This window comes from Lepeophtheirus salmonis, chromosome 12 (genome assembly GCF_016086655.4).
Source record: "Lepeophtheirus salmonis chromosome 12, UVic_Lsal_1.4, whole genome shotgun sequence".
Classification (NCBI taxonomy): domain Eukaryota; kingdom Metazoa; phylum Arthropoda; class Copepoda; order Siphonostomatoida; family Caligidae; genus Lepeophtheirus; species Lepeophtheirus salmonis.
In genome coordinates this window covers 7,172,232-7,197,915 of record NC_052142.2, presented here as the reverse complement: position 1 = coordinate 7,197,915, position 25,684 = coordinate 7,172,232, and the positions used below count along the sequence as shown (strand labels likewise).

General features: G+C 32.9%; 1 protein-coding gene and 1 long non-coding RNA gene across 4 annotated transcripts; both read right to left on the bottom strand.

Annotated features, from left to right (window-relative positions):
* Window positions 1-797: 797 nt before the first annotated feature.
* LOC121127084 (band 4.1-like protein 5) lies at window positions 798-23,922 on the bottom strand. 3 transcript variants are annotated; one of them, XM_040722454.2, is made up of 7 exons: window positions 23,252-23,922; window positions 23,075-23,195; window positions 22,927-23,014; window positions 22,545-22,873; window positions 17,461-17,804; window positions 7,271-7,764; window positions 798-1,677 (listed from the first exon to the last, which is right to left on the bottom strand). In XM_040722454.2, the coding sequence occupies exons 1-7, from the start codon at window positions 23,724-23,726 to the stop codon at window positions 1,387-1,389; spliced, it is 2,142 nt and encodes a 713-aa protein (XP_040578388.1). In that variant the 5' UTR covers window positions 23,727-23,922; the 3' UTR covers window positions 798-1,386. The 3 variants fall into 3 exon arrangements, with proteins under 3 accessions (XP_040578388.1, XP_040578390.1, XP_040578389.1); XM_040722455.2 differs by lacking the exon at window positions 798-1,677 and adding an exon at window positions 5,786-6,301 and having other exon boundaries at window positions 23,252-23,839; XM_040722456.2 differs by lacking the exons at window positions 22,545-22,873; window positions 22,927-23,014 and having other exon boundaries at window positions 23,252-23,833.
* Window positions 2,435-3,396, bottom strand: LOC121127085 (uncharacterized). The gene is made up of 2 exons (XR_005867508.2): window positions 3,107-3,396; window positions 2,435-3,042 (listed from the first exon to the last, which is right to left on the bottom strand). It is a non-coding gene; the product is annotated as an uncharacterized lncRNA (long non-coding RNA).
* Window positions 23,923-25,684: the final 1,762 nt, after the last annotated feature.

Sequence of the window (25,684 nt, the reverse complement as noted above, 5' to 3'; positions counted from 1 at the left end):
GGTCTTTGTAATGAGCATGACGGTCATCACAAAGATTTCAAAGTCTTATTACCTGCATTCTGTTTTCGTATAAAAGGCTAATGTATAAAATACTAAAGCTGAATAACAATATAGTTGCTAATGTCTTCCTTTTTCTGAGTTTTACAATATCTCAAAATTCTCTTCGATGAGTAAGTTCTCGATTTTGACAAATTTATACAGACTGATTGCAAAATAATAAGAAATATACTTTCTTACTCCAAAATGTTGTTCCTCCAAAAAATTATTTTTACTTCTCAAAAACAGTTTTTATCTAATATATCATAGAACAATTTATAAAAATGTTTGATTTATTTCATAATAATCAATTATGTGAAAAGTAAGAATGAATATACTTTATAATTTACTTAAGTTGCAACCCCAAGCTACAAACTGTCAGGCCACCTTCCGAAGTTTTTAGTTAACTCAAGACCTATTAGAAAATTTATTAATTTACCAACGATAGATTAACCAATTAATTTTATTTAACTAAATTTAAGACATTTAAAAATTCTTTACAAATACCATAATTTTTTGCGAAAAGCAGGCTTCTACAATGCTCAACACATTACCAAAATAATAGTCGAAAAGGAGGGATTACCGACGAGAGCCAAGCACTCAAATCTTGCAAAGTTGATAATTTGTAATATATTGTGTATTTTGGATTAACATATTGCCTCTTGATTTTTATGATCCAACGTTTCTATATCGCTTTTTATATCATCAGATTTTTTTTTTTTTTTTTTTTTTTCAAGAATAAAAAATTAACTATAACTCAATCAATAGAAAATTAAATATATTTTTAAGGATACATCAACTATATTTGAAGTAACATTACAAATGCTGAACTTGAGTCCAATTTACATTTCATAAAAAAGGAAACTCAATAAATGAGTTTCCATTAGACATGATATGAACCTTTCTTATTTCACGTTTTATTTTATTTAGCTTTTTATTCGGAAAAGGGTTTCCCAAACTTTTTTATTCCAGAATGCTACATTGGACTAAATTAAAAATAATATGAGGTGAACCATTCAATAATATTATTCGATTTATTTTTAAATGTATAATTATATCTTTAAAGTATCTCTTTAAAAAAGTATTGCAGTTCGCTTCAGCCTAATATGCACTAGTGTGGTACACTAGTGCAGCGCTTAAGAAACCCTCATAAAAAAGTGAATGAGAAAGAGAAGTATATAAAACTATGCATCAAATGGAAACACGCCACCAAATATAATGTAACGAAAGTTTACACTTGATAAATATGTATGTATGGTGTATAAATATACATAGATATAAAGAACCAACATGAGGAACAATGATAATTATTATTATGAATTTAAAAAATATGCTAAAAAACTAAAAGACTTAAAGCTCAGTCGTAATTACAGTCCTTAGTTTATTCATTTTTGGAGACATCTTCTTTTTACAAGATACATTATCTAAGACTAACCACGGTGAAATTTGATCAAGGCTGGAACAACTAGAAGAGGTACTGTATTTCTTATTAGCAATATCGTTATTGATGAAGGCTGAACATTCTTTTTTTGGACTATCCTTCTCAACATTGAAGGCGGGTAGTTTGTAGATACATTGCTGTGGTGAACTCACTGATGATAAGGAACGAGTAACAGGTTGATTTGACGCAAAAGAGGTCTCCTATTTTATAAGAAAATGAAAGATTTATTTATTATGATACAAAGTGATTAATAGTCTTTGGATTTCAATATGCATCAGAAGGATTGGAAACAGAATTGACATAGCTGTTGTTTGCAGATTAAAATTTATTTTATTTATTAAAATATTTAATAGATTAATATTTAAATCAATCTAGAGTAAATACTCAAGTACCATTTTACTATCATAATACCGTCAACTAAAATATAATAATTGGATAAAATTCCTACATTCAGTCTTTACAGATCTTTAGTCATAGAAAGAAGCTCCGATCATTTTTCAAGACTTGAATGTAATTAAATTCCACATTAGTTTATTTTATCCAAGCACATTTAGCATTATATTTTTGTCCATGGTATTATGATTGTTAACGATAATTTAGTATTTACCATATCTAAAAAGCTATAATCATCGATGTACTTTCTGTACTTATATATATATTTTTTTTTTGCTGAGGTAACGTCGTGAGCTATATAATTAATATGACCAATACAATAATAAAGTTTGAGTCCATAATTAAAAAAATAAAAAGGGAGCAAACCTCATCAAGGCAAAATTACCAGCAACAAAATGTTGGCGGCAAAGTTTCTGGGCATAATCAAGGAATACTCTATACATAAAACATGTACTTCTTTTTAGTTTTACTTTTTTATAGACCTACTACCGGCGATTGTTCGTTTTTCATATTTTCAACCCAAGAAAGTATCTTAATTCGTTGAGAAATTAACGATCGTTTAAATTTTTCGTTTCGTTACTTTTTTTTAATGACTTTATTTATTAGGAGAAGTTACATACAAATATATATATATATAATTAAACATTCTAAATTAGAATTAATTCCCTAAACAAAGTCAAACATCCTGAAAAATTGGTATATATCATGTTAGTTAACAATCCATTTTCAACAAAATTTTGCTTATATAAAATTCGACAGAAAATAAATAAACAAAACTAAGTCACAAATAGATACAAATTTCATAAAAAAGAATGAGCAATAGTTACATAATATTTAAATAAAAGGATAAAATTATAATTATTATGTATATCCGGAATAGCTTTTAAATTTCTCATAATTGAGCATTAAAAGGCGCAATAAGTTTTTATCTGTCAATGAGTGGTAGTAGTGTAATTTGTCCCCAGCATAGTTTCATGAAGACTGATGGTCCTTGGGAGTCCTAACGGAGAAGGCAGAATATCGGGCTGCAGCTGCGATCAGAATAGCTATGATTTCTTTTACTCGGATAGGCTATACTACTGCCAACTTCTCTGCAGCCCTACTTTTTCAGTTTGATAAGGCAAACTCCATAACTTGTTTTTGTTGGCGCACTTTGAATTTTTAAGGAGAGACTAAATAAAATTAAAGTCGTTATAAATTTTTCTGTTACTCCAACAAGGTTCAATGTGATAAAACCTCTCAAAATATGGAGTGCCGGGCAACTCACAAACGCATGCAAACTGTGTTGAAGATTTACCCACCGTCTTTAGAGGGATTATTAAAAAAATATACAACCCGAGGATATTTGAAATAGTGCAGTAAATCGCTTTCCATCCCTGATTTTAGATATAAACTCGAGATCCTTTTCTTCCACGTATTAGATCAATTCAAACAATTTAAGTATCCATCCCAGATTTTATCCACCTTTTTTTCAGAGTTAGAGGGAAAATTCATCCTAAAGTCCCACATTTATTTTAATGCTTTACCTGTCACCAATTTTATAATTTTATGAATAAATGGCAAAGAAAAAAAAAAGGAAAAGTGATAAAGAAGAATAAATGGCCTAATTCTTTTTAGCTGATATAATATCTATCACCAATATAATGTGTATTAAGATAAATGAAAAATAAACAAACATAACATTCATTCGAATGGAAGAAGTACAAATCACCTAATTCTCCGATAACAATTATAATAGCATTAGCCATGATAAAGTATTCATCATGGACAACACTCATGGATTGACGTACAAGTATTAGCATATTATCCGACCAGTGATTTCCACTTCGTCATGATCAAGGATGTAAAAAAGATGAGATTGGCTCTGACAATACAAACAACTGACAGGATTACAAATTTAATTTTCAAAGTATGCAGTTTCAATAGCTACACAATTTCCCCATCTTTCAGGCAACTTGTAGATGCCTTTCCAAAAAAAAGAAGTTCGTCATTGGCAGCAAACCAGCCATCGATCCTTTTTTTTTTGGCGTAGCCCATCGATGCAAACAAGTGATAATCGGAAGGCGCCAGGTCTAGTAAGTAAACTGCATGAGCAACAGGTTCCCAGTTGTACGATTCAACAAACTGGCAGGTGGTTATAGAGCGATACGGTGGTGCGTTGTCACCAAGGAAAATTAACTTGAGTTGCCTTGCTTCATATTTTGGGCGTTTTTAGCGTATAATATGGTTTAAATTGGTCAATTGTTGCTGGTAGCGATTACCATTAACGTTTGGCCCTAATCTTCATCGAACAATGCTTGCAATTCAGCGTCTTCAAACTTTTTCGGTAGCCAGCCTGCTCTTCATTTCTAACGTCAAAATCACCACTTTCGAGTTTTCAAACCACTTGAAGCACTGCGTTCTGCTTGGAGCATGTCCATAGGAAGGTTCCACAAGCATTTAATGGGCTTGAGAAGCGTTTTTCTTCAATTGGCAACATAAAATGAATGATGTCCGTACATCGTAGTTTGTAGGCACAAAATTAGACATTTTTACGAGCAAAAAAGTATGGTGCGGAATAAAACTCTAGAAACAATGAATTAAATATTGTTGACACATGTCGAAACAAGTATTTAGAGTTTTGGACCGGTATATAATATCTAACTGGCGACACCTAGTGACCAATAGCCGAAAGTATACTTTCATAGGACCATACCTATGTATGTAAATCGATGTGCTAGTAGCGTATGTCTCTGTTGCTTACCTTGACCAATTATTACCTATTGAGAATGAAGCATTGTTACGTCTCATTAAGCATTGGGAACAAGAAAAAAAGCCACTTCTCTTAGCTATGGACTCAAACCGTACAATCAACTGTGGAGTAGTAGAGAAACCGACACAAGAATCTCTGGGAAACATCATTGATGAAAACAATCTGACTGTTGAACATTTATTACCAACTTGTTATTAACCCAATAAGGGCACTATTAAAAATATATAACTTCTTATATCATCTTGAATGTTCTTGAAAGAGCTATATTTCATCTTAGAAGAAGCGGCAGACACCTATGTCTGATAGCTCCCTTTCTTTTAATTGCTGTGACTGAAGAATTTGCCCAGGATATATGACACAAGTACTCTTGATGTGGAATTAATTTTGGAAAGTACAACTCATTTTTTAAACATATATGCGATGATATATAGAAGAGAACTCGGAATCAGATTTGATATTTTATTTTCGTTCCTTGCTAATTACAAGAAAACCTCTGTTTGGAAATAAATAAAAAGAAAATTGCAATCCTCCTATTAGGGCAGTGGACTCCTAAGAAAGATTTGGAAGTTAAATAATGTTTGGATAAGGGTAGAATCAATATTGCAAAAGATATAGTCTGATTCAATTAAAACTTATCAGAAAAAAATTATAATCCTTAGACTAGCGAAGTGGAGAAGATTGAACCCTTCGGTGCTTTATTTAGCAACTGCGTTGCCAAGATTGGCCAATTGGACTAATAAAGATTAAACAAGTTTGGTTACAGAAGTTAATTCACCCACATTATATTCAGGCTCTAAAATGGCCCATAAGACAACTTGGGGGGGGGAGGGGGGTAGTACAGATAGTTATTTTATGCATAAAAACTTACAGGGAACTATGATTGATTTATCCGTTAATCCAGAAATAAAATGGCATCCTACCATTTCTATGTGTAAAATTTATCAATAAATTATGATGAATATCAAACTATCTCCGGTATAGTATTTATACATCCTGGGCTACCTACCAAAGAATCTTGTGGGAAATCTGCTACAACATAGGACTAAGCTTCCACTGTGGACACTATTTGTCAGTTTTCAAAAAAAAAAAAAAAAACATAGCGTTCTTTGGGACCTCTTGATAATCTAGTTAGTCTCGAAATATATAAAAAATAGCTAAAAATATCCCATTATTCTCCTTTTCTTATATTTTTTCCCATGTTAATTCTTATTGATACATTACATATATGACAAATTTTAGATTTAATATATATATGAGAAAATAAGTTCTTTTCAAAAAACTGAAAAAAGTATCTGCTAGTGTGAGAAAATAAGTTCTTTTCAAAAAACTGAAAAAAGTATTTGCTAGTGTGAGAACATAAATACAAAAGATAGCCTAATTTATTTTAACATACGTACATAATGTTTTTTTTAAATACGTTAAATCTTGAGATCTAGGGGAGATTAGTCCCTTAACCTGTAAACTCTTAATATAATGTAGAAGTACCTTAAGTATAAAAATAATGTTCCGCATTTAAACTAAGAGTTATGTTGTAATATTATAAATTATTGTTGATGGCCGTCGGCTGAATGTTGGAAAGTCACGATTTTTTTTTGAAAATCTTCTGTGTCGAGACCTAGTATCAACACTGATGCTGTTGAGATCACTACTATGATGTATCCTGATCCGAAGTAAAATTACTATACATTTACATCAAAAAAAAAAAAAAAAAAAAAAAAAAATCAGATCAGATCAGTATTCGAATCTGCATTAAAACATAAATTTTATGGAGGTCTGAAAATCTATGTTAAAAAAATATTTTCTCCAGTTTATTCAACGATTATTAATACAAATAGGGGATTAGAGAAATTAGTTAAACAATTTTTGTAGCTTAGTAAGTGTGCCTTACTAGCTTGTAAATTGATTTGTAAAGCAACCAATGATATTGAAGTAAAAACAAATGCTAATGCAGTGAATTATATTTTTTTGTCAAATGGTTTTCACTTTTTTGAGATAATGTAATATAACTAACGAAAATATTATTTGTATTTTCTGGCCTGCTCCGCTAGTAGCAGAACAAAAAACCAACAGACAACCCTCCTTCCCCGAGGCAAAATCCATGATACATGTACCACAAGATGAGAAGCACTGATTTAGACGATAACTGTAGAAAATGTTGTTTCAAAAAAATAAAGGACAAGACCAACCTTTCAAGGCGAACGTTTTTACTTCCAATTAATAGGATATGCAAAAAATTATATTATGGCCGGATCCTGACACATAAAAATGTCTTTTAATAAGGCAAATATCGAAGGTGAAGTCATCTGTGACTACTACTTTAATTTATATGACTTTCCATAAAAGTAAGAGAACAACATTTTTATATTCTCATAAATATATTTTGGATGCGAATAAAAATAATGTCTAGCTTCAGATCTCTACAGCTTGCATTAAGTTTTATAAACTGTGAAAATATCGTGGGAAGATTTTCAACTATATATTACAAACATCAAGGGTTTGGAAATTGGATCTTCTAATTTTATAAGACCCTTACATATGATGTGTTTTTGTAGAAGATACATTTAAAATTGATATACAAATTGTTTGATATTATTAATACCACTTATGTTTTGCAAGTATGAATTCAAAAACAATATGATGTAACTTACTATATTGATTGTTTTAATATCGGTTTCTATTGATGGGAGCAAAGGTGGAGTAGGGTCCATGGAGTTTCCATAATTAAATTTATCATTGATAATTTTGCTAATGGCATAATTAGTAGAGTTCCTTTCAATTAAATTTAATCTGTCTGGGGAAATATGCCAACGTTGCTCCAAATTATAATTTTCTTGACTATCATTGTCCATAAAAAGTGTTTCTTTTTCTAAACCCTTTTTTTCACTTGACGAAAAATGTGTCACTGATATAGAAGAATCCATCAACTCTTTCGAGGAATCTAAATTGATGAGTTTTTGAGATGACTCTTTACTATTGATCAGAGATAATATTATTTTATCTCCTTCGATTGAAACAGCATCAGAGAATAGGGATATTTCATTATTTCCACGGGGAGTAAGTAAATTATTTTTGTAATGATCGAGAGGGATTGGTTTAGAACCTGCTTTGCTCGATTGGTTGTTAGGCAACATTTCAATAGAATCTGAAATAATTAAAAATAATTAGACATTTTTAATAAAGTAAATTGAATATACAAGTTTATTTGGTTTTTTTTCTTGTTAAAAAATTGTCTAAACCTATAAAAAATGAAATTAATAATAAATATTGTAAACTTAACCTGATACCAAAAAACTTAATATAGGTACGTAACTAACATGTACTACTATAGTTTGGTATGAAACCTACTACATTTTCGAAAAAGTAAAAAAAATCTACTTGCTAATTACTCGACAAAACAAATTGAAAAAAATATTAGGCCTAAAAAACACACAGATAATTCCCTTTGTCAGATATAAATAAGGCTATTGCTTCACCTCAAACAGCAGAAAGGAACAATATTGGATAAAAAAATTATATCGGAAATGATATATAAGTGTCATAAAAATGTCTCGATTTCTATTGGGGGAATCGCCGTTCTTGAGAAAAAATTACCAAAAATGTATATTATGATATTAAAGACTTTTTAGAAAACCAGACATACAATGGATAAGTCTGACTTCGTCGAAGTGGCTTTACAATATGCTTGTTTGACATTGACCTCAATAGTGCAACTGTATGGCTAGCAACTCAACCAATTGTTTGAGGCCATCCAACTCTTCAGTAGTGTCTCTATTGTGAATATAGTTCTATAAATCTATCGAGAAAATATACAGGTGTGCGCGTCTAAAACTGAACACTCCTTTAAATTTTACGCCATACATACATTCGTGATTTTATACGGTTGAACCGATTTATACTTCGAGGCTAGGGTATGCCTAGTTATAATGAAAACTCCAGCAAAATCTAAATAGCAAAAGTGAAACAACAGTTGCTTATTTTATTGAATTAGAATATACTGTATAGAAGAGGGGGGGGGGTATGACAGGACATTGACCAAATTAATATTTGCTAAGATCGATCTTCATTCATTAAAGTCTCGCAAAAACTTCCCTGTTCTTTAAAAATTAAGACAAAATAGGAGATCTAATATACTTTATACCAAACAAGAAATGCTGGACTTCTGATATATAAGATGATGAAGAGAAACAAAGTAAGCTAAGCTTCATACAAGAGTAGAGACTAATTCTTCCTTGTGTAGGAATCTATTATCTATATATAACAATGAATATATTCAATGATTGAAACTATGATGGGATCCATCCACTTTCAGATCCAGACATAATGCTCTGGATGTGAAAAATAAAATAAGATATGTTAAATACAATAAGAGTCAACAATAACTTCAAGTTATTAAAATATAACTAAAAATTATAAAAAACAACATATTTAAACAATTAAATCCTTCTAAGAGAGACAAAAATTGATAATTAGATGTGGTTTTAATATGAAAGTTGCTAATGGCTAAGATAATTCTTCACTCATTGAGACAGAAAGAAGGTACTTTCATGTTCTCCAAGAGTTACGACAAAATGAATGTAGAAGGAATCGATCATCCACCTCAAGAGATAATCGGATTTCGAATTTCACGAGGGACGACGGAATAGAATTTATGCAAGAAAAACTACTAAGACCTCATAAGAAAGATGAGTAAACTCCTTTCTTGCGAAAAAAAATACCAGGATTGAAACAATGATTAGATCCATCTACGAAAAATATATAATTTTAACATTTGAAATATATTTATAATTTTATTTGTACGAAGTGCAGTATTATATTTTAACATTAGTTGTGATTACGTATTACGGCACAAGAAGTCATGAAATTCACATTGAAATCGTAAATATTATTATAATAATTTGCCTTTTTGCTATTACATACCCATAAAAAACGGGATCACTTAAAAAATACAAAATCGAAGAAAAATCCATATTTTTAAAATTAAACATTCAATGTATTTCTATAACATAACCTATGATATTCTTTGTCACTATGAATTATGCATAAGTTATAAGAATATAAAGAAAATTGTCGTTTTTCACCATTTTTCAGCTTAAAAAAAGAAATATATAAAGTTAAAACAAGATACGGAATCAATAAAACACTTTTATAATAATAAAAAACACTTTGACATTAAGGAAGGTGCGTAGATATATCTACGTTTTACTTTATACTGATGCAATATTAATATTGGGGAATATAATTACATGTACGAAAAATATAATAGTTTGTTAAAAATTTGTAGGCTTAGCACTCCTAAGTAAATTTGCAAAAAAAAAAAAAAAAAAAAATTTAAATATGCAAAAATATCAAAATATGTCTCAATTGACGAAAATATGATTCTATATTTTGGAATACATTATGCTAAGCAATATATACGAGGTGCCCAAAAGATTTGGTTTCAAAATGTGGGCAATGTGTACGAGCGGTGGGTATCTTCATTCTTTTGATTTATATATGGGTATTCAAAAATTCGATTGGGAGGAAAAGTTGTTTTAATATTGATTGATAAATCAAAACTTCCACCAAATAAATGACAATAAAATTATTTTTGACAACTATTTTTCACTTATTTCATAGAATTACTATTAACTTGAGCTGTGGTTATTAACCTTATTGTAGGTAATGAACCCTGCATGCTTCATCAGTGCATTCACAGAACCCCTTTACAGTTGGAAAAGAAAAATATGATTTATTCAGAAAATGGGTGTATATTTTATTTATCATCAAAATAGACTATGTAGCAGTTGCAACAAAAACAAATGTGTTTAAAGAACAAAGTCAACAAAACTTGAATTTCACACAAAAAAATAACTCAATGAATATTTGCTGCACACCTGTCTTTTGCTGTTGCCTTTCGAATACAAGTTCAGAAATGCATGTAGTCACCATGGTAAGTTCCACTCTCATGTAGTTTTCGCAACAGTCAGTTCCTTTTCTTTGTTTTTATATAGACCATCCAAAGATATGTTGTTGCAAACGGTATACGAATCTCCAGAGCTTTCTTTGCAATATGAGAGTACGGTACGATTTGTTGACACCAAAATGTTAACAGCGTTGTTGTTTTGAGGAGTTGTTGTTGAAGCTAGTTCTCTTCACTTTGAATTCAGCAAATTCTTGTATATCTTATCTTCATTCAGCTTTAGGAAGGGTTCCTTCAGATTTCCCGGTGCTAGACAAGAATTGATCAACCTGGCAGTGCAAATCATGCATTGAGGAAGCTGAATCCCATCCTGTTCAAACATAAACGTGAATCTATATTGTACGTATTCGTCCGACAATTTTCTTTTTTTGCTCGTCTTAGTCAGAGTAGTTATTGAAACATTAAAAGAAAATAACGAATGAAGTACAATCATCATATCCAAAAGTTGACTACTGAGTGCACCTAGTTCCATGCAGCACAGGTATCAAAGCTTAGCAAAGTTGCCTGATCATCATGATTGACAAGCAGAGCGTAACGTCACAAATAAGAGGAAGGGATTGTATTTATTTTGGGTAACACATTTTTACAAGGCAACTAAATATTAGTCATCTAACACGGAGAAAATAATTTTTTTTAAATCTCACAGCAGATCTTCCCTCGTTGCTTTTTCATGTTGGTATCCCCCCTCTATGAGCAATTCAATGCTGTTGTGGTACACTCACACCGAAATCAGCTCACGGGTGGTGACCAATATTTTCCTATATGGTGTCATCGATAGTCAATAAAGCTTATCAATTAATGAAAATAAAAGGTAAAAAATGACAAACAATAATATAATTAATTAAATGAATTTATATATACATTAGCCATCTATTATTCCAAAAGTTAAAGAACACCAAATTTGCAAGACAAGCATCTACATACAGACTGGCCTTTCAAGATTTGAAAGAAAAGATTTTAGTATAAGTTACACACAAAAAACAAAATTATGCAAAGAATGCAATGGGAAAACTCCCTTTATAAGTGATACATGTGAATTTGGTGTGCATCAAAAATATTAGATTCAATAGAAAAATAAAATAAACCTAAATAAATTGATTTTAATATTTGGTATATTTAGTTTATGGATATCTTCTGCATCTCTATATGGAAGTGCAGTTTGTAATACATTAAAGAAAGTTTTAACATAAGTTGAGAAAATACATTTTTCCCTTTAGTAGTGAGATTTTTTAATGTATATACGGCCGATACATAGATATAAATATTTTGGAAAGGTATGATTCAATTTCGCTCAAAATTTAGCATAAAGTGTTCCAGTAACATTTAAACATTGTGCAAAATTTTCGTTTATCTCGAACCATTTTTTAACTTTCTCCTTTAATGGGTTATGTTTTATTAATCGTAATTATAATTTGATTATTTTCATAGGGGTAACAATAATAGTCACGAACTACTATAATCCCGGATACTTCAGAATTCAGACCACTGAGAGAAAACTGCGATCTGTTTTGGCTTTTGCACACAAAGATAAATTCCATGCTTGCCTTTAATTCATTTGAACAAATTTTGCCCCTTTAATTGTTTTCTCTTGTAATCAATGGTGTATTTAAAGACCACAAGGTTAGATTATATTTGCAGTTACTGTTCTTCACCTTAAACTTTAAAAAAAAAACTCAAAATATAAAAGAAATGTCAGAAAATACAAGTTTTTGGACGAGTTAATATACATAATAACTTGTATTAAAAGAAAAAAATGAATATCATATCTATAAATAGTAATTATTTTCATGGGATAAACGATGGAACAAAGTTGTGCAACCTTCAACCTTTTTTTATCTATTGAAAAATGAATCAATGAATAAAATTCTATACAAAATAATTCAGGTCTGCAGAGTCGGAACCGGAGCTTTTTTTGGTGGTCTCTATCAGAAATTTTGTACACACACCGGCAGCGAAAATTATTATACAGGTATGCGCGTCTAAAACTTGACACTCCTTTAAATTTTACGGCTTGAGGGCTTGACGAGGGGTTCGCTTGTAGACCTTAAGGCCAAGATCTTTCTTAAATAGCCGGTCCATGGTCCTTCTGCTGACATTGAACTTCCTGGAGAGGCCGCTGACGGTGACCGTGCCTTGTCCTCGACAGACTTTTTCAAAGTAGCAACCATTTCGTTCGACCTTCGAGGCCTTGATTTAGATCTTGTGGTCGCCTCAGGAGTCCCTTAGGCAGCTGCAGTTCAGAACCTTGTCAATTTCAGTAGGAGTTTTTCCCCGAGCGGAAAGTTCCAAAATTGCGACTCAAAGTCTCGTAATATTATCGGCTGTTGTTTAACTGTTGCTATTTAGATTTTGCTGGAGTTTTCATTATAACTAGTCATACCCTTGCCTCGAAGTAGAAACCGGGTTCAATTCAATAAAATCACGAATATGTGCATGGCGTAAAATTTAAAGGAGTTTTCTGTTTTAGACGCACACACCTGTAATTTATCTAATTAAACTTATTTACAATCTTAAACTTACATTGAGTATTAGTAATGTTTTTTTTTTGTCTAAATACTTATAAATTTTAGATATTACTTATTCATTACGATTAATTTATTACCTTACTTCACAAATTTCTAACATGTTCTATATGTCCTATATAGTCTATAACAGTGTTTCCAAAACTTATTTGAGTTGAACCTTTAGAATATGTTGCTAGACAATGTGCGACACCTACACGTCTCATTGAGCAATGGATATAAAATTCCGAGTTGATTTTATACAAATAGATATTTTAAAAGCCATTTCAACCCTATAAAGTTAATGTACTTAATCATTACTGTAGTGTGAATTCTCTTTTTTGTGGTAAATAAAGTCAAAATTGAAACTCACAAACTAATAACATTACAGATAGATGTACAAATGTATTTAAAGCAAATCAATGTCTTATTGTCACGGATGTGCACTACACATTGAGCCAATCATGTCTATGCTGGGTTGAATTTTGGGCACAGCAGCTCGAAGATCACCCCCCCACGTTAAGCTGCGATCTGTATTTATTATAAATAAGTTAATACAGAAAAGGTCTTCTCACATAAATAAGTTGAGCCAAATAGTATAAGTAAATCTAAAGCTGATGTAGCAAGCAGTTAGTACTCATTCATCACAGAAATCTAGAATTAGTTTTTTTAAGCCAAAATTCTACAAAAAACACAAAATATACATTTTTTAACTTTTATATTGAAAATCAAAACTATGACGAGCATATAGGTATAGAGTAGCCATTCATTCGATATAATCACCGTTGGCATCAATAACGGCCTCAATACGACCTCTAAACTGGCCACAGGCTCTTCTGACCATCTCATTATCCATGTTGCCGAATACCTCCTTGATGTAGTCAATCAGGCTGGCCTTGGTGCTATGGGGATGTCTGTTGGTATGCCTCTCGACATAGCCCCAGACAAAACAGTCCAAAGGATTCAGGCTGGGAGAGTTAGGAGGCCACAAGTCCTTGGTTACTACGTCATAACAGTTCTCGGTTAACCACTGCATGGAGATTTTGGACGCATGGCAGGGTGCTGAGTCCTGTTGCCACACCCAGGGCCTGTGTCCGGCCACCCCTTGGATCCAGGGCAGAACCACCTTCTTCATAACATCCAGGTAGACCTCTGTATCGACTTTTACACCCGTTTCAAACATGTGGGGAGGCATAACATGACCTTCACTGCTGACCACCCCGAACACCATGACCATTGTAGGGAACTTGGTTTTCATTACCTTCCTCAAATGGCTGATGCAGGTCTGATCTTGACAGAAATTATTTTCATCAGAGAAAAACCACAGCATCCCGGGCTGCTTTGGGTGCTTGAGCTTGTTCAGCAATTTTGTCGACTTCATCAGCCTGTTGTCCTTTGCTTTCTGGGTCAAGATCTGGCGCACCTGCATCTTGTAGCTCCTGCACCTTAAATTCTCAGATACACAGTCCCTTATTGTTTTCTCATGGCAGCCCAGATCCCTCGCTATGGCCTTCATGGACCTGGTAGGGTCATCCTCAACCATCTTCTTTACCTTGTCGACAAAGTCGGTGTCCCTGACCTTCCTGTCTTTTATGGTGGCATCAACATCCCAGATGTCCTCTAGCTTCTTACAGATACGCTTAATAGTCCGTAAATTAACTCCCTAAGGTTGAAGTAATCGTTGAATTGGAGATTTCACCTCAATTATTAACCAATGCCATGACTACGGTGGACCTCGAAAGCTCCTCGTTCCACTTATTGTTCTTTATCTCCTCATATGATGACGGCATGATGCTAACTGAACTACATATCGTCAGCTGACGAGAATAGCTTTCCTATTTGGTAAATGGTTTTTATTTGATAATGTCGTCTTCAAGTTATCAAGATTTAAAGTAGGCGAAAATTTGATCCCCGCTCCCTGTAGTGTTTGGTAACAGGAAAGTTCTATAATCGCCCCTTCCATATTGGAGGAGAGACCTGTGGCATATCCTACTATTTTTTTGTGCAGCACTATCTTCTGGGAAATACTTTTTTAAAATGATCCAGAGGAGACAATGTCATTAGTGTAAAGCGTAATGTTACAGTGAGAGGTTGAGTATATTGTCGTTCTACGGCTACGAGTGCATAAATTATGTTAAGAAACTTATGAATCAACTAGCAATAGATTCAACGTTGATCAATTTCATTCATTGTTCATCATGTTAAATATTTTCTTTATACTTGGGATAATTATTTACCACATAAAACTAATAACTACCTATACCTATAAATTAAATCTATATTTATAGCCTCTACAATTAAATGACCCAATAGTACTTATATAGGCTATACAATATATTGTGATAGTTTGTTTTGGAGTCGGATATTTCATGCACTCGAGACTCCGCAGCCATGAAATAATGCAAGTAAAGGAATCATAAATATTTTCGTCTATGATAAAGCAAAAATAAACTCTAATGGAGTTGAAGAAAATATTACTTGAAAAACAAACCAGACTTTTTCTTGATGGCAATCTCAACGCCGGTTATCATTTATTAGTGGCTTCATTAATATAACCACCTTTTATCAAAGGGCATATTTGTCGTTATGGTAGATTTATAAAATATATACAGGGTTGCTCAAATAAATCAGGACTACCTTTTACTGCATCCTGATCAATAAGGGAAGTAAGTTGAGGTTTGAAATTTTATTTACAAGTTATAATAATACAAAAGAAAAAATAATTGCATGTGTTTGCCATTTTCGCTTATCATTCGCTCAATACGAGGCCTAAAGGATTTGCATGCTTTGACCACCTACTTTGTTCCAGTAATTTATGATGGAGGCATTCAAAGAGTCGATGCTGTGTGAATTGACAGAGACCTTCCTTTCGAATCCACCTTAAAAGAAGTCATCCATAGGATTCATATAGTCTGAGTTACAGGGACATATGTGGGGTGTCAAAATGACCCCTTCTCTTCTTTAAACAATTTTTGCGGATCTTGTGAGAAGTGGTCGAGTCTTGTAGAAAAAGAAACTCGACACTATTGGTCTCACCTTTCATCCAAGGTATCACTTCGTCAGACAGGAGTTTACAGTACCTGTCGGAAACTTCGTTTCAAAGATGTAGGGGATATTAGTGCTCTCTGTGAAGAACCCTTTGTCGTTCTGGATGTTGAGAGATCTGTCGACAGCCCTTCGTTTCTCATTCGAATAAATGATGATTCGGTTACCATGGGACTTCAAATCGTAAAACGCAAGAGCGTCAATCATAGTACCAGGAGATTGCTTCAAGGGTACGATGAATATGGTTGATCGTTTTTATGACTCCAGGACATGGGTTTTTTCTCTCTTATATGCCCCCTCCTCCTTCCAGCGGGTGTAGAAGTCGTACACTTCTCTGGATATCTGAGCATTTTCTTGATGTACACTGGGCTATGTCCCGCGCAAGCAAATTCGATGATGGTGTTCCTCCATCGTAAATCCTTGGTTTGAATTAGAAATTGTTCAACTAACCCAAAGCTAACGCTCAACATCTCACTTTAAAATTGAAATAACAGAGTTAAATGTTTTCCTTAATGTTCAGGATGTAGTAAAATATGTTTTGGATTTACCTAAACGACCCTGTATATGCACCTTTAATTAAACTTTTTCCAGATTCATAATAATTGTAAAATTATTTATATCAATTATAATTAGATAATATTAAATTTGTTGTGATTAGTATTTGGTTTAATATTTAGTCAATCACCAAATGTGTACATAGGACAAGATATATTGTAAAATATTTTTTAAATATTCCAAATTAAACATAAGGAAGAAAGAAGATGAGTATATACTGTCATATATTTTAAAAGTTGGTAAATATAAAGGAAATATTAAAAAATATTTTTACGTCAAAGAAGGTAGATTTTATAATTTTCAAACCGTTATGTGTGACTGAACATAAACTGAATTACAGTCTACAATTAGACTAATTAGAAACCGACAAAACACTATATTTGAAATAACTCGTTTTTCAAATATACAAAAAGTATGGGTATGGTTTACATGTGGCTCCGGAATCATCATTCAGTCACCTATAAAGTCCAAGTCACCCCCTCTCCCTCATACTCCATAGGGAACAAACTCACAACTTTCTCCACATAATGCGACTTCACATATACTTCCACGATCCTATAAACAACCATTGACCTAATAACTGAAAGAGTCGAGATCCCCCTCCTACTCTAATAATAAGTAATTCGCTTAACTCAGCCAAGTTCTTTCCTTATTATTAAACGGTTGCAATAATTGAATTTCAGCTATCTGCTTACGCTGTCTCCAATTTCGAAATATGATGTACGAGCAAAATTGTAAACCTTACCCAAAAGTATATTAAATCTCGAAATGACATTACCTTTGCATTCTGATTTGATATTAACCATTTCATAAACTCCTTTTTGCAAAGACTTAATTAAAAAATCAAGCTCATCTCTAGTTTTGTGACTTTTTAAAGGTGGTATAAATTCTTCAATCGATTCTAAAGAAGAATTCGAACTACACAAGGAAGGAGACGACTGGCTTGTATCCAAAACATCCAATTTGAATATTTTTGACTTGATTGCTTTTATTTTTTCAGATTCCTTCTCTCGTAAGACATGTGATTGTCTTCGAGCATATCGTTGACTTGGTCGTCTTTCAAATGAAACAGTTCTTCTTGTTCTCGATGATGATACCGTATTTTGAAATTCGGTCCGTCCACTGAAAAATAATTATATAATATATATTTTCAACAACCAAAAATTGATAGAACGCAACAAAAAACAAAATAAAATTACAAAAAGAAAGAATTCCGATTATTGTCTATATATCATTAATATATATTATATAACAATTACAAGGAGTACCAAAATTTTCATACTAGATTTCTGAATTCATCTAAGGTTAAAAAGTAAATTGCTCATTTTAGTTTTTCTCTGGTTTTTGCGTAATTTGGGCTTAAAATAATTCAGACTTAATATCATTCCGTCCTTTTTCAACTTAATGACAATATGAAAATTAAAATTATAATGAAATAGTCATAGACCCATTGGATGAAGTTATCAATGAAATTTAGTTGAACCCAAGATTTATAACATAGGCCCATTTTTTTTTATGTGTATCAATGAAAATTTATATACAAACTTTATGCTTTGGTTATAAATAAAAAGAACTTAACACAACTACGAGCCTATGTACAACAACGTCGAGACTTAAGTTACTCATCTAAGAATAGGGAAAATAATCAAAACGTCGAATTTTAACCACGCTCGTCGCTGTGTTAATAAATTGAGACAACAAACATTAATAAAATTATATTTTGCATATTTCTTGTTATAAATACACATCATTCGAATTGGTCCAACAAATATAAGATTATTTCTCAACATTAGTATTCAAAATGCCAGGCTTGTGAAAAGTCATATTACAACCACTGTTTCAGTTATTATAGTAGATCCTAATTTGGTAGCTCTTGGTTCGTTGTCACGCATCGTTGGACATATTCCAGAGGAGTATACGTTCCTTTACTTAATATGGACATTGTGTGTTATATTTCAGATTTTTTAAATAATAACATTGACAAATATGTTACAAGGAAGTGTGTATCAGAATAATTTCATTGGAAAATCGAACAGAGGTTATTTACAATTTAAGAACTCAACCAATAAATGACCAAAATTCATATATTTAGAAAAGTTTCAAATATTATCATGTTTCTAAATTTTGGACACTAGGAAATTACCGAATGAAGTAAATATATTGGAAATAATTAATAATAAACAAGTTACTATAAAAATTAATCCAAATCAATATGTGTATATTACAATGTGTAATTGATTAATAAAACTATAACATAGACAATTAGAAATGATAGAATTAATCAGAAAATGAATTAAGCAACAACAAAGGGGATCATTATTGTTGGTTCCTAAATCATAGAAGAGCCGAGCGTTTTTATCGTTTAGAGAATTATGAGCTATCGAAGTGTGAATAACTTATTCATATGTCGAACCGAATCGAAAATAAATCTCACAAAGTAATGAACCCTTTTCTCAACAATTGGGATAACTTCGTAATTGTAGAATGATAATACAAAGATGTAAAAAGGAGATGATAGGTTATGTAAAAATGAAATCAAAGAATATTAAAGCCTTAAAGAATCTAAATGATAATTCTGGGTTGTTCATTTTATTGTTTAAGTTCATAAAGGATTTAGCGTTGTTACTCGCAGACAATTCCTCTGACGATAGTAGCAAACAAGACCAGATAATTATAGCACATCATTCTTAAGTTGAAACGATACGCCAAGTGAGGAGTTGAAGTCGCTCAGACTCGGGGAGACTCCATAGATACTGACTCATCAGAATCCGGATTGATATTTAAGCGTTAACCAGATATTGGAGGTATCCATAGAATGAATGACATTATCTTGCCCAACTGAATCCGTGGTATTCCTCCCCGAGACAGAGTTGAAATCACGGATATTAATATGATACCTTTTATTAATATGACTAAGGGTGAAGTGTGACCTTGATTTCTCTTTCCAATGTATTCTTCTACTTTATGTACCATACCTCTTCTCTCTCCCTCTTACACGGCGTTACCTCGCTAACACAAAAATACCCAATTTACTCAGTTGACAACTGCCGATTCACTCGTCTCACTTGAAATGTTATGATTCTTGGCATACTAAAAAAAACAATATTCATCAGCCAATTCACTTGTTATGTTGTCATAAGAATGTTTTGAATGTCTCCAATTGTCCTCTCATTTGATTCCTGAGATTGTGAGTGACGGGGATTTCCATATACAAGTTCACTTGCACAACCCGTGAGTCGAGGTCTATTATAAACTATTAGAAGGGGTCCTTAATGTTAAATGAAGCGGTAGGTAGCCAATGAGCCACCTTTTTGACCAGCGATTCATTTGCAGAACCCATGGGCTGCGGTAAATTATAGTATCATGTGAGTGGTACTTGATGCTCAAGGAAGCGGTGGGAGTGGGTAAATATACACCTCTTGAACTTGCAGGTTTTCGCACAACCCATGGGTGAACTGTACTATAGACTAGTAAAAGGGATCCTTGATGCTCAGGGAAGCAGTAGGTAATTATACACCTTTTTGGGCCAAGGGTTCACTTGCACAACTCGTGGACTAGAGTGTATCAGAATATTATAATACTCAGGATAGCGGCGGCGACGTATTTGGATCCACTTATAGACAAGCTGTTAAATAGCGGTGTGTGTTATAATATATTCGAAAGGAGTCCTTCATACTCAGCATAGCGTTGGCAATAGGTTTTGATCCACCTGCAAAACCTGTTGGCCAAGGTATGTTTTGCAAAATAAAATGGAGTCTTTAGTGACATTTTCTTATCATACGATCGTTCGATTTTCGGAATACAATTTAAATTTCAATAAAAATGTAGCGGATGATGGATTTCAAGCCATTTAATATAATGAGCCGCAGAACCTTTTAAGATAAATTTCTTGAAAATGGCTATAAAAAACTTAACTACTAAATACAAAATCACTCAATTTTAGACCAAATATAAATAACGGCTAAATTTTTTTAAAGGACAAACTGCTTTTTTTTATAAAGCTAAAATGGCAACCTTTTAAGAGTCTTAGAAAATAAGAGTGTCAGATATTTTTCAATATTTGTACGTCTTATGACCTTTCAACGCAACTATTTCACTAAAATTGAGAAAGATTAGTGAAGCAAACCTTAACATTCGGCAGGCTGCAATATTGCCGCCATCCACAATTTATTAGAAAATTATAACAGCCATTTTAATGGATAACTATTTGAGCAAAAGTTGGCAATTCAAAGGTATGTCCCTCTCCATTCTGAGCGACAGCTTCAATACGAGGAAAAACAGAGGCAAAACTAGCTTTATGAAGTCAGAAGACAAGTTGTCCCACTCCTCCATGATCATGGCTTTCAGGGCATAGACATTCGAGTGAGGGATCTTGTTCGCCTTGCCTTCAGAGACTCTCCAAATAGCGAAGTCCAGGTGGTTCACGTCAGGTCAGGACAAAGGACAGAAGTCTGCCAACCAGAAGGCAGCCATGTTCTCCCTGCACATTTTCAAGAGTTTCTCTGATTTTTCAATCCCAGTACCATGGATGGAGACCATATTGCTTTCAAACTATAAGCCTTCGAAGATCGAAGCTAGTTTTGACGTGGACATTTTAAACAGGATCAGAGGTTGCATTTCAATATAGTATCTTTCTTATATCGGTTGGAAACTTGAAACTGACACACTTGGAAGGAAATTGTGATATTTTTAGGATTGAGCATAACTCAAATTAATCTTCTTTAAGTCAGCGTTGCTTGCTTTGATCAATGCTGACTTTATTTCAGTCAAGACTATGACCGAAACATTTTCCTAACGGGAAATTCAACAACGTGGGGGTTTTTAAGAATCATGCCATGCCAGAAACTTGTAGCTCAAGATTTAACAATTGGACGATGTTTTCGACCTTGGCACATGGTTGATGAGTAAAAATATGACAAAGAAAAAAAAAGAACAATGGATTTTTATGCAAAATAAAGCTGATCGAAAATAAGAATGCCAACGGAAGATATTCATAAATTTTTATGAAATTCTTGATAGAGCCTCAGTATATCAAATTTTAATACTATACAAATGACCAGTAAGATCGAAAGAGTTAAGGCAGAGCGATCACCCTACTCCGCACGCGTAGTTTCTCCCTTTTTATATTATTGCGCTTCATTTCATAATTTTTTTGGATAATTAAAAAGTTACAACATAAGGATAAAAAGGAAAAAATGCGTAGCACTTTTAGACTACAAATTTGGCCAAATTAAAAAAAAACACACACAGGAACGGAAGAACAAATTTTACCTTTTTTTTTATTTTTGAAAATCATAACAAATCTACATAATTTCAAGATAAATAAGTGTAAAACTAGATACAAAAATTTCTCGAAATTTAATAGGCTATGCAGATCGATGTCCTATGTCGACAAAATTAGCATTTGTAAATCTTGTTCTTTCAACGAGATATGAATAATTCAAAAATATGGACATATTCATGCCCTAAACTATATAATAAATGAAAATAGAGAATAGTAAGTGATTAAATTCTAATAATCAACACGGTCTCATTTAGAAAAGAGATTGAATTAAGAATTCATTTCGTTATTTAAAGCAAGGGGATTTCTGACAGTTTCTGTAGTTTTAATAACTAATAGACCTTTAGATGTAGTCATTTTTATACCTTTGGTTTGACTTCATTCAGTGGGGATTACTTGAGTGACATTATTGAACTTTTCTTTAGGACTATAATAAATATATAAAACATAAATTGTTCTAAAAGATATGCGTTACAGGGAAGACTAATTGTTAAATATCTATAAAGATAAATGAATAACTAGTTTAAGATAAATTAGCAAAAAATATTTAGAAATTGCTATGATTTAAGAAATGATAATACCTATAGCGGAACCTTGACCCCATTCGGAAGAAGTTTTGCCTGGCATTAGGTCCTTTAATAGGTGCCCTCAAACGAAAGAAGGAATGATGTTCTACCGCACACTTCCATAAGTGCTTACAAGCTTTTTCGTTTCGTAGTCGAAAGACGAAGGTATGTTCTTCTTCAATTCCATCATCGTTATCTTCTATCACAACTAAAGTTAGTTTTTTCTTTTTAAAATCTAGACGTGTAATTTTAGGCCAGAAAAAGAGTCCAATTTTGGTTTCTCCTTCAAATACTAATATTCCTGTGGGAGTCAAGCCCAAAGAATATTCTGAGCCATCTTTCCCCTATTAGTTGTAACATACATAATAATCATCATGTTACATAAAAGCATACTCACCAAAACAGTATGCATATCCACTCCGTACATTTCTAACTCTTTTGCTTTGTTTAGGAAGTTTAATTCCGACTGAGCAGGAGTCATACCTCTAAAAACATCCAATTTGAAAGCTGATCTACGAAATGTACATGAGATAAATGCTACTTACATCAGTTTCTTGTAATGATTGAATACATCAATTTCAAATTCTTCATTTTGATTGGATACAAATCTGAATTCCGAGATATAACTTGGTGTATGAATTTCTGGGTCGAAGTCTCCCAGCTCGGCTGCAACAAGAAAGCAAGAGTGAGTGGGGCAGGTGGGCAAAGTGGGGCAAACTCACATTGGAGACTCAAGGAAGAGAGTTCCACGGCCGTGTGGTACGGACACTCCAAGCGGGAGGCAAAGAGATCCTGCTTCAGCTGCAGAAAGAACTGGTATCGCGTTATCTCCTCATGAAGGTTGTTGGGCTCAGAAGAGTAGAACTTGATCCGCATGCGGAAAGCGTATGGAGGCCCCACCTTCACCTGCTTCCGAATCTGCTTACTCGGGTCCACCCACTGAGGCACCTTACAAGTGTCCGTGTATTGGAGCCCAAAGTAATCTCTCTCGATTATGTCCAACTTGGAGTGAAGCACAGACATCAACTCTTCTCCGGTCCATTTCTTGCCCATCATGAGGCAAAGGTCGGACCCATCCAGCAACACCACTCGGCACGCCACTCTCTTCTTACAACAGACCTCCTCTTCCCTCGACAATACACCCTCGCCATCCCCATGACCCTTCCCTACTTTCCGTCTTGAGAAGAACCGCAACATTAGCTCATGTACATACCTCGGCTCCTCCCTTTCAACTTCACACTCAGACTTGTTGCTCTCAATCTCATAAGTCACTACTCACCTCCCCACTTCAAGAGTCTCTTCTTCCCTCTTCTTCTCACAATACGGACTTACACTCATTCACTCATTCTACCAAAACACTTTATACTACATCCCAGAAGTCCAAGGCCTACTTAATCCTAAATAAAAATAACATTTAGGAGATTAGAAAAGAAAAATCGGTTTGTGCTTGTCCTCTTTTTCCATTATTTCTCAAATAATTATTCTGATAACTATTTTAAGCTCTATTCAAGAACCTACATGGTACTACCTACCTTTGTACAATATAATATTATGATAAAATCTACATATATTAATATAGGTTGATAGCAAAGATATCATCTCCAAAATTAAGGAAAACAATTTGTGCTAAGGTTATTGTAATATATGTTGATGAGACAAATATAGCTTTACTACTTCTTACCAAATTACCTTACCTCCGGCACCAATCATCACACGTTGCGCAACTTAAATGTAAGCAAATGATTACACAGATTAACACAACATTTCTGGATAATTTATCTTTGAGCGCAAAATCCAAAATTGATTTGTTTTTTTCTGGGCGGTAAGGTTTCAGAAATATCTGAGATTATATTAATCCGGGACTATTATTGTTCAGTCATTTTACATCATTAAGACAATTACCACATGAGTAAAACTAATGTATAAGGATTTTTTATGATTATAGAAATGATTTTATTGATTCTGTATCTTGTTCTGAATTCGACATATTTCCGTATTTAGGCTAAAAAATGATAAAAAACGACACTCTTCTTTAGACCCTTTATAACTTATTGATCATTCATAGTGATAAGCAAGGTTAGTTGTATTTCTATTAACCTTGGTAATAAAGAATATCATAGCAAATGATGTAAATCCGGTGTGTTTTTAGCTTTGCTATCAACTTGTAACTGTTGAATTAAAGAAGGAATTTTTATTTTCTAAGCAGTATCGATTGACTCCTGAGTAGTGAGTAGTGAACATCCTTTCCTAAATAGATTTAGTTATATTCAAAAAAGATTTCACCCCCCCTCGTTATTTATGCATGTATAACAGCAATCACCCAATAACTACCCCCTTGTTGTGACCATTTAAGCAGTTGTTTGTGCCTTTTATGAGTATCCTGAACACCTTTTCTTGGAGCTTATCAACCATAGCTAATCCTTAAGTTATAAAAATGTAATATTTATTGACTATGTAATATTGGAAAACCTAATGATCATATCCAAGTCTTTAAGTGAAGAAACTAGTGTCAGACAAACTAGTTACAAACCGTCCAAAGCTACTACCCCCGTTGTTGTGACTTTTTCAGCACTTGTTTTTGCCATTTAATGAGTTGTGGTGTATCATAATTCTTGATAATTTTAGCTGAAATAGAATCATATTTTATGATTAGATTTAAAAAAAAATGAATACTTACTGTTAGATGGTACAAAGTTCAGAGTTCCATTTCGTAATTTGATTTGGATGACTCTAAACATGCTGAAAATTATCTTAACTTCTCAATTTAGAATGGGGGTATTTCTATAAATGGCATCATTACCAATTCCCTCCATTAATTAATGATAGTTACTCGGGAAGGGTAGAATTTACCCGTGTATTTCTCCATAAATTTTTTGAACGTAGGATGATTAACAATAGATAAGGGTACATTACATGGAATAAACATCTTTGTGAGATCAGAGTTAAAATCTGACTTGATGTATTCATCATTAACTTGACTTGATAGATGAATATCCATACTCTTGAAATGAGATGAGGATAATGAGTGGCATTTAATTCTAGACAGGGACTAAAGGCATATTTATATCGACAAATCCAACAAGCCATCTGTTTATCGTCTGGTAAGTATTTTCCACATTCCTGGTCCTCCATTTCCAGAAATCCAGACAGAATGC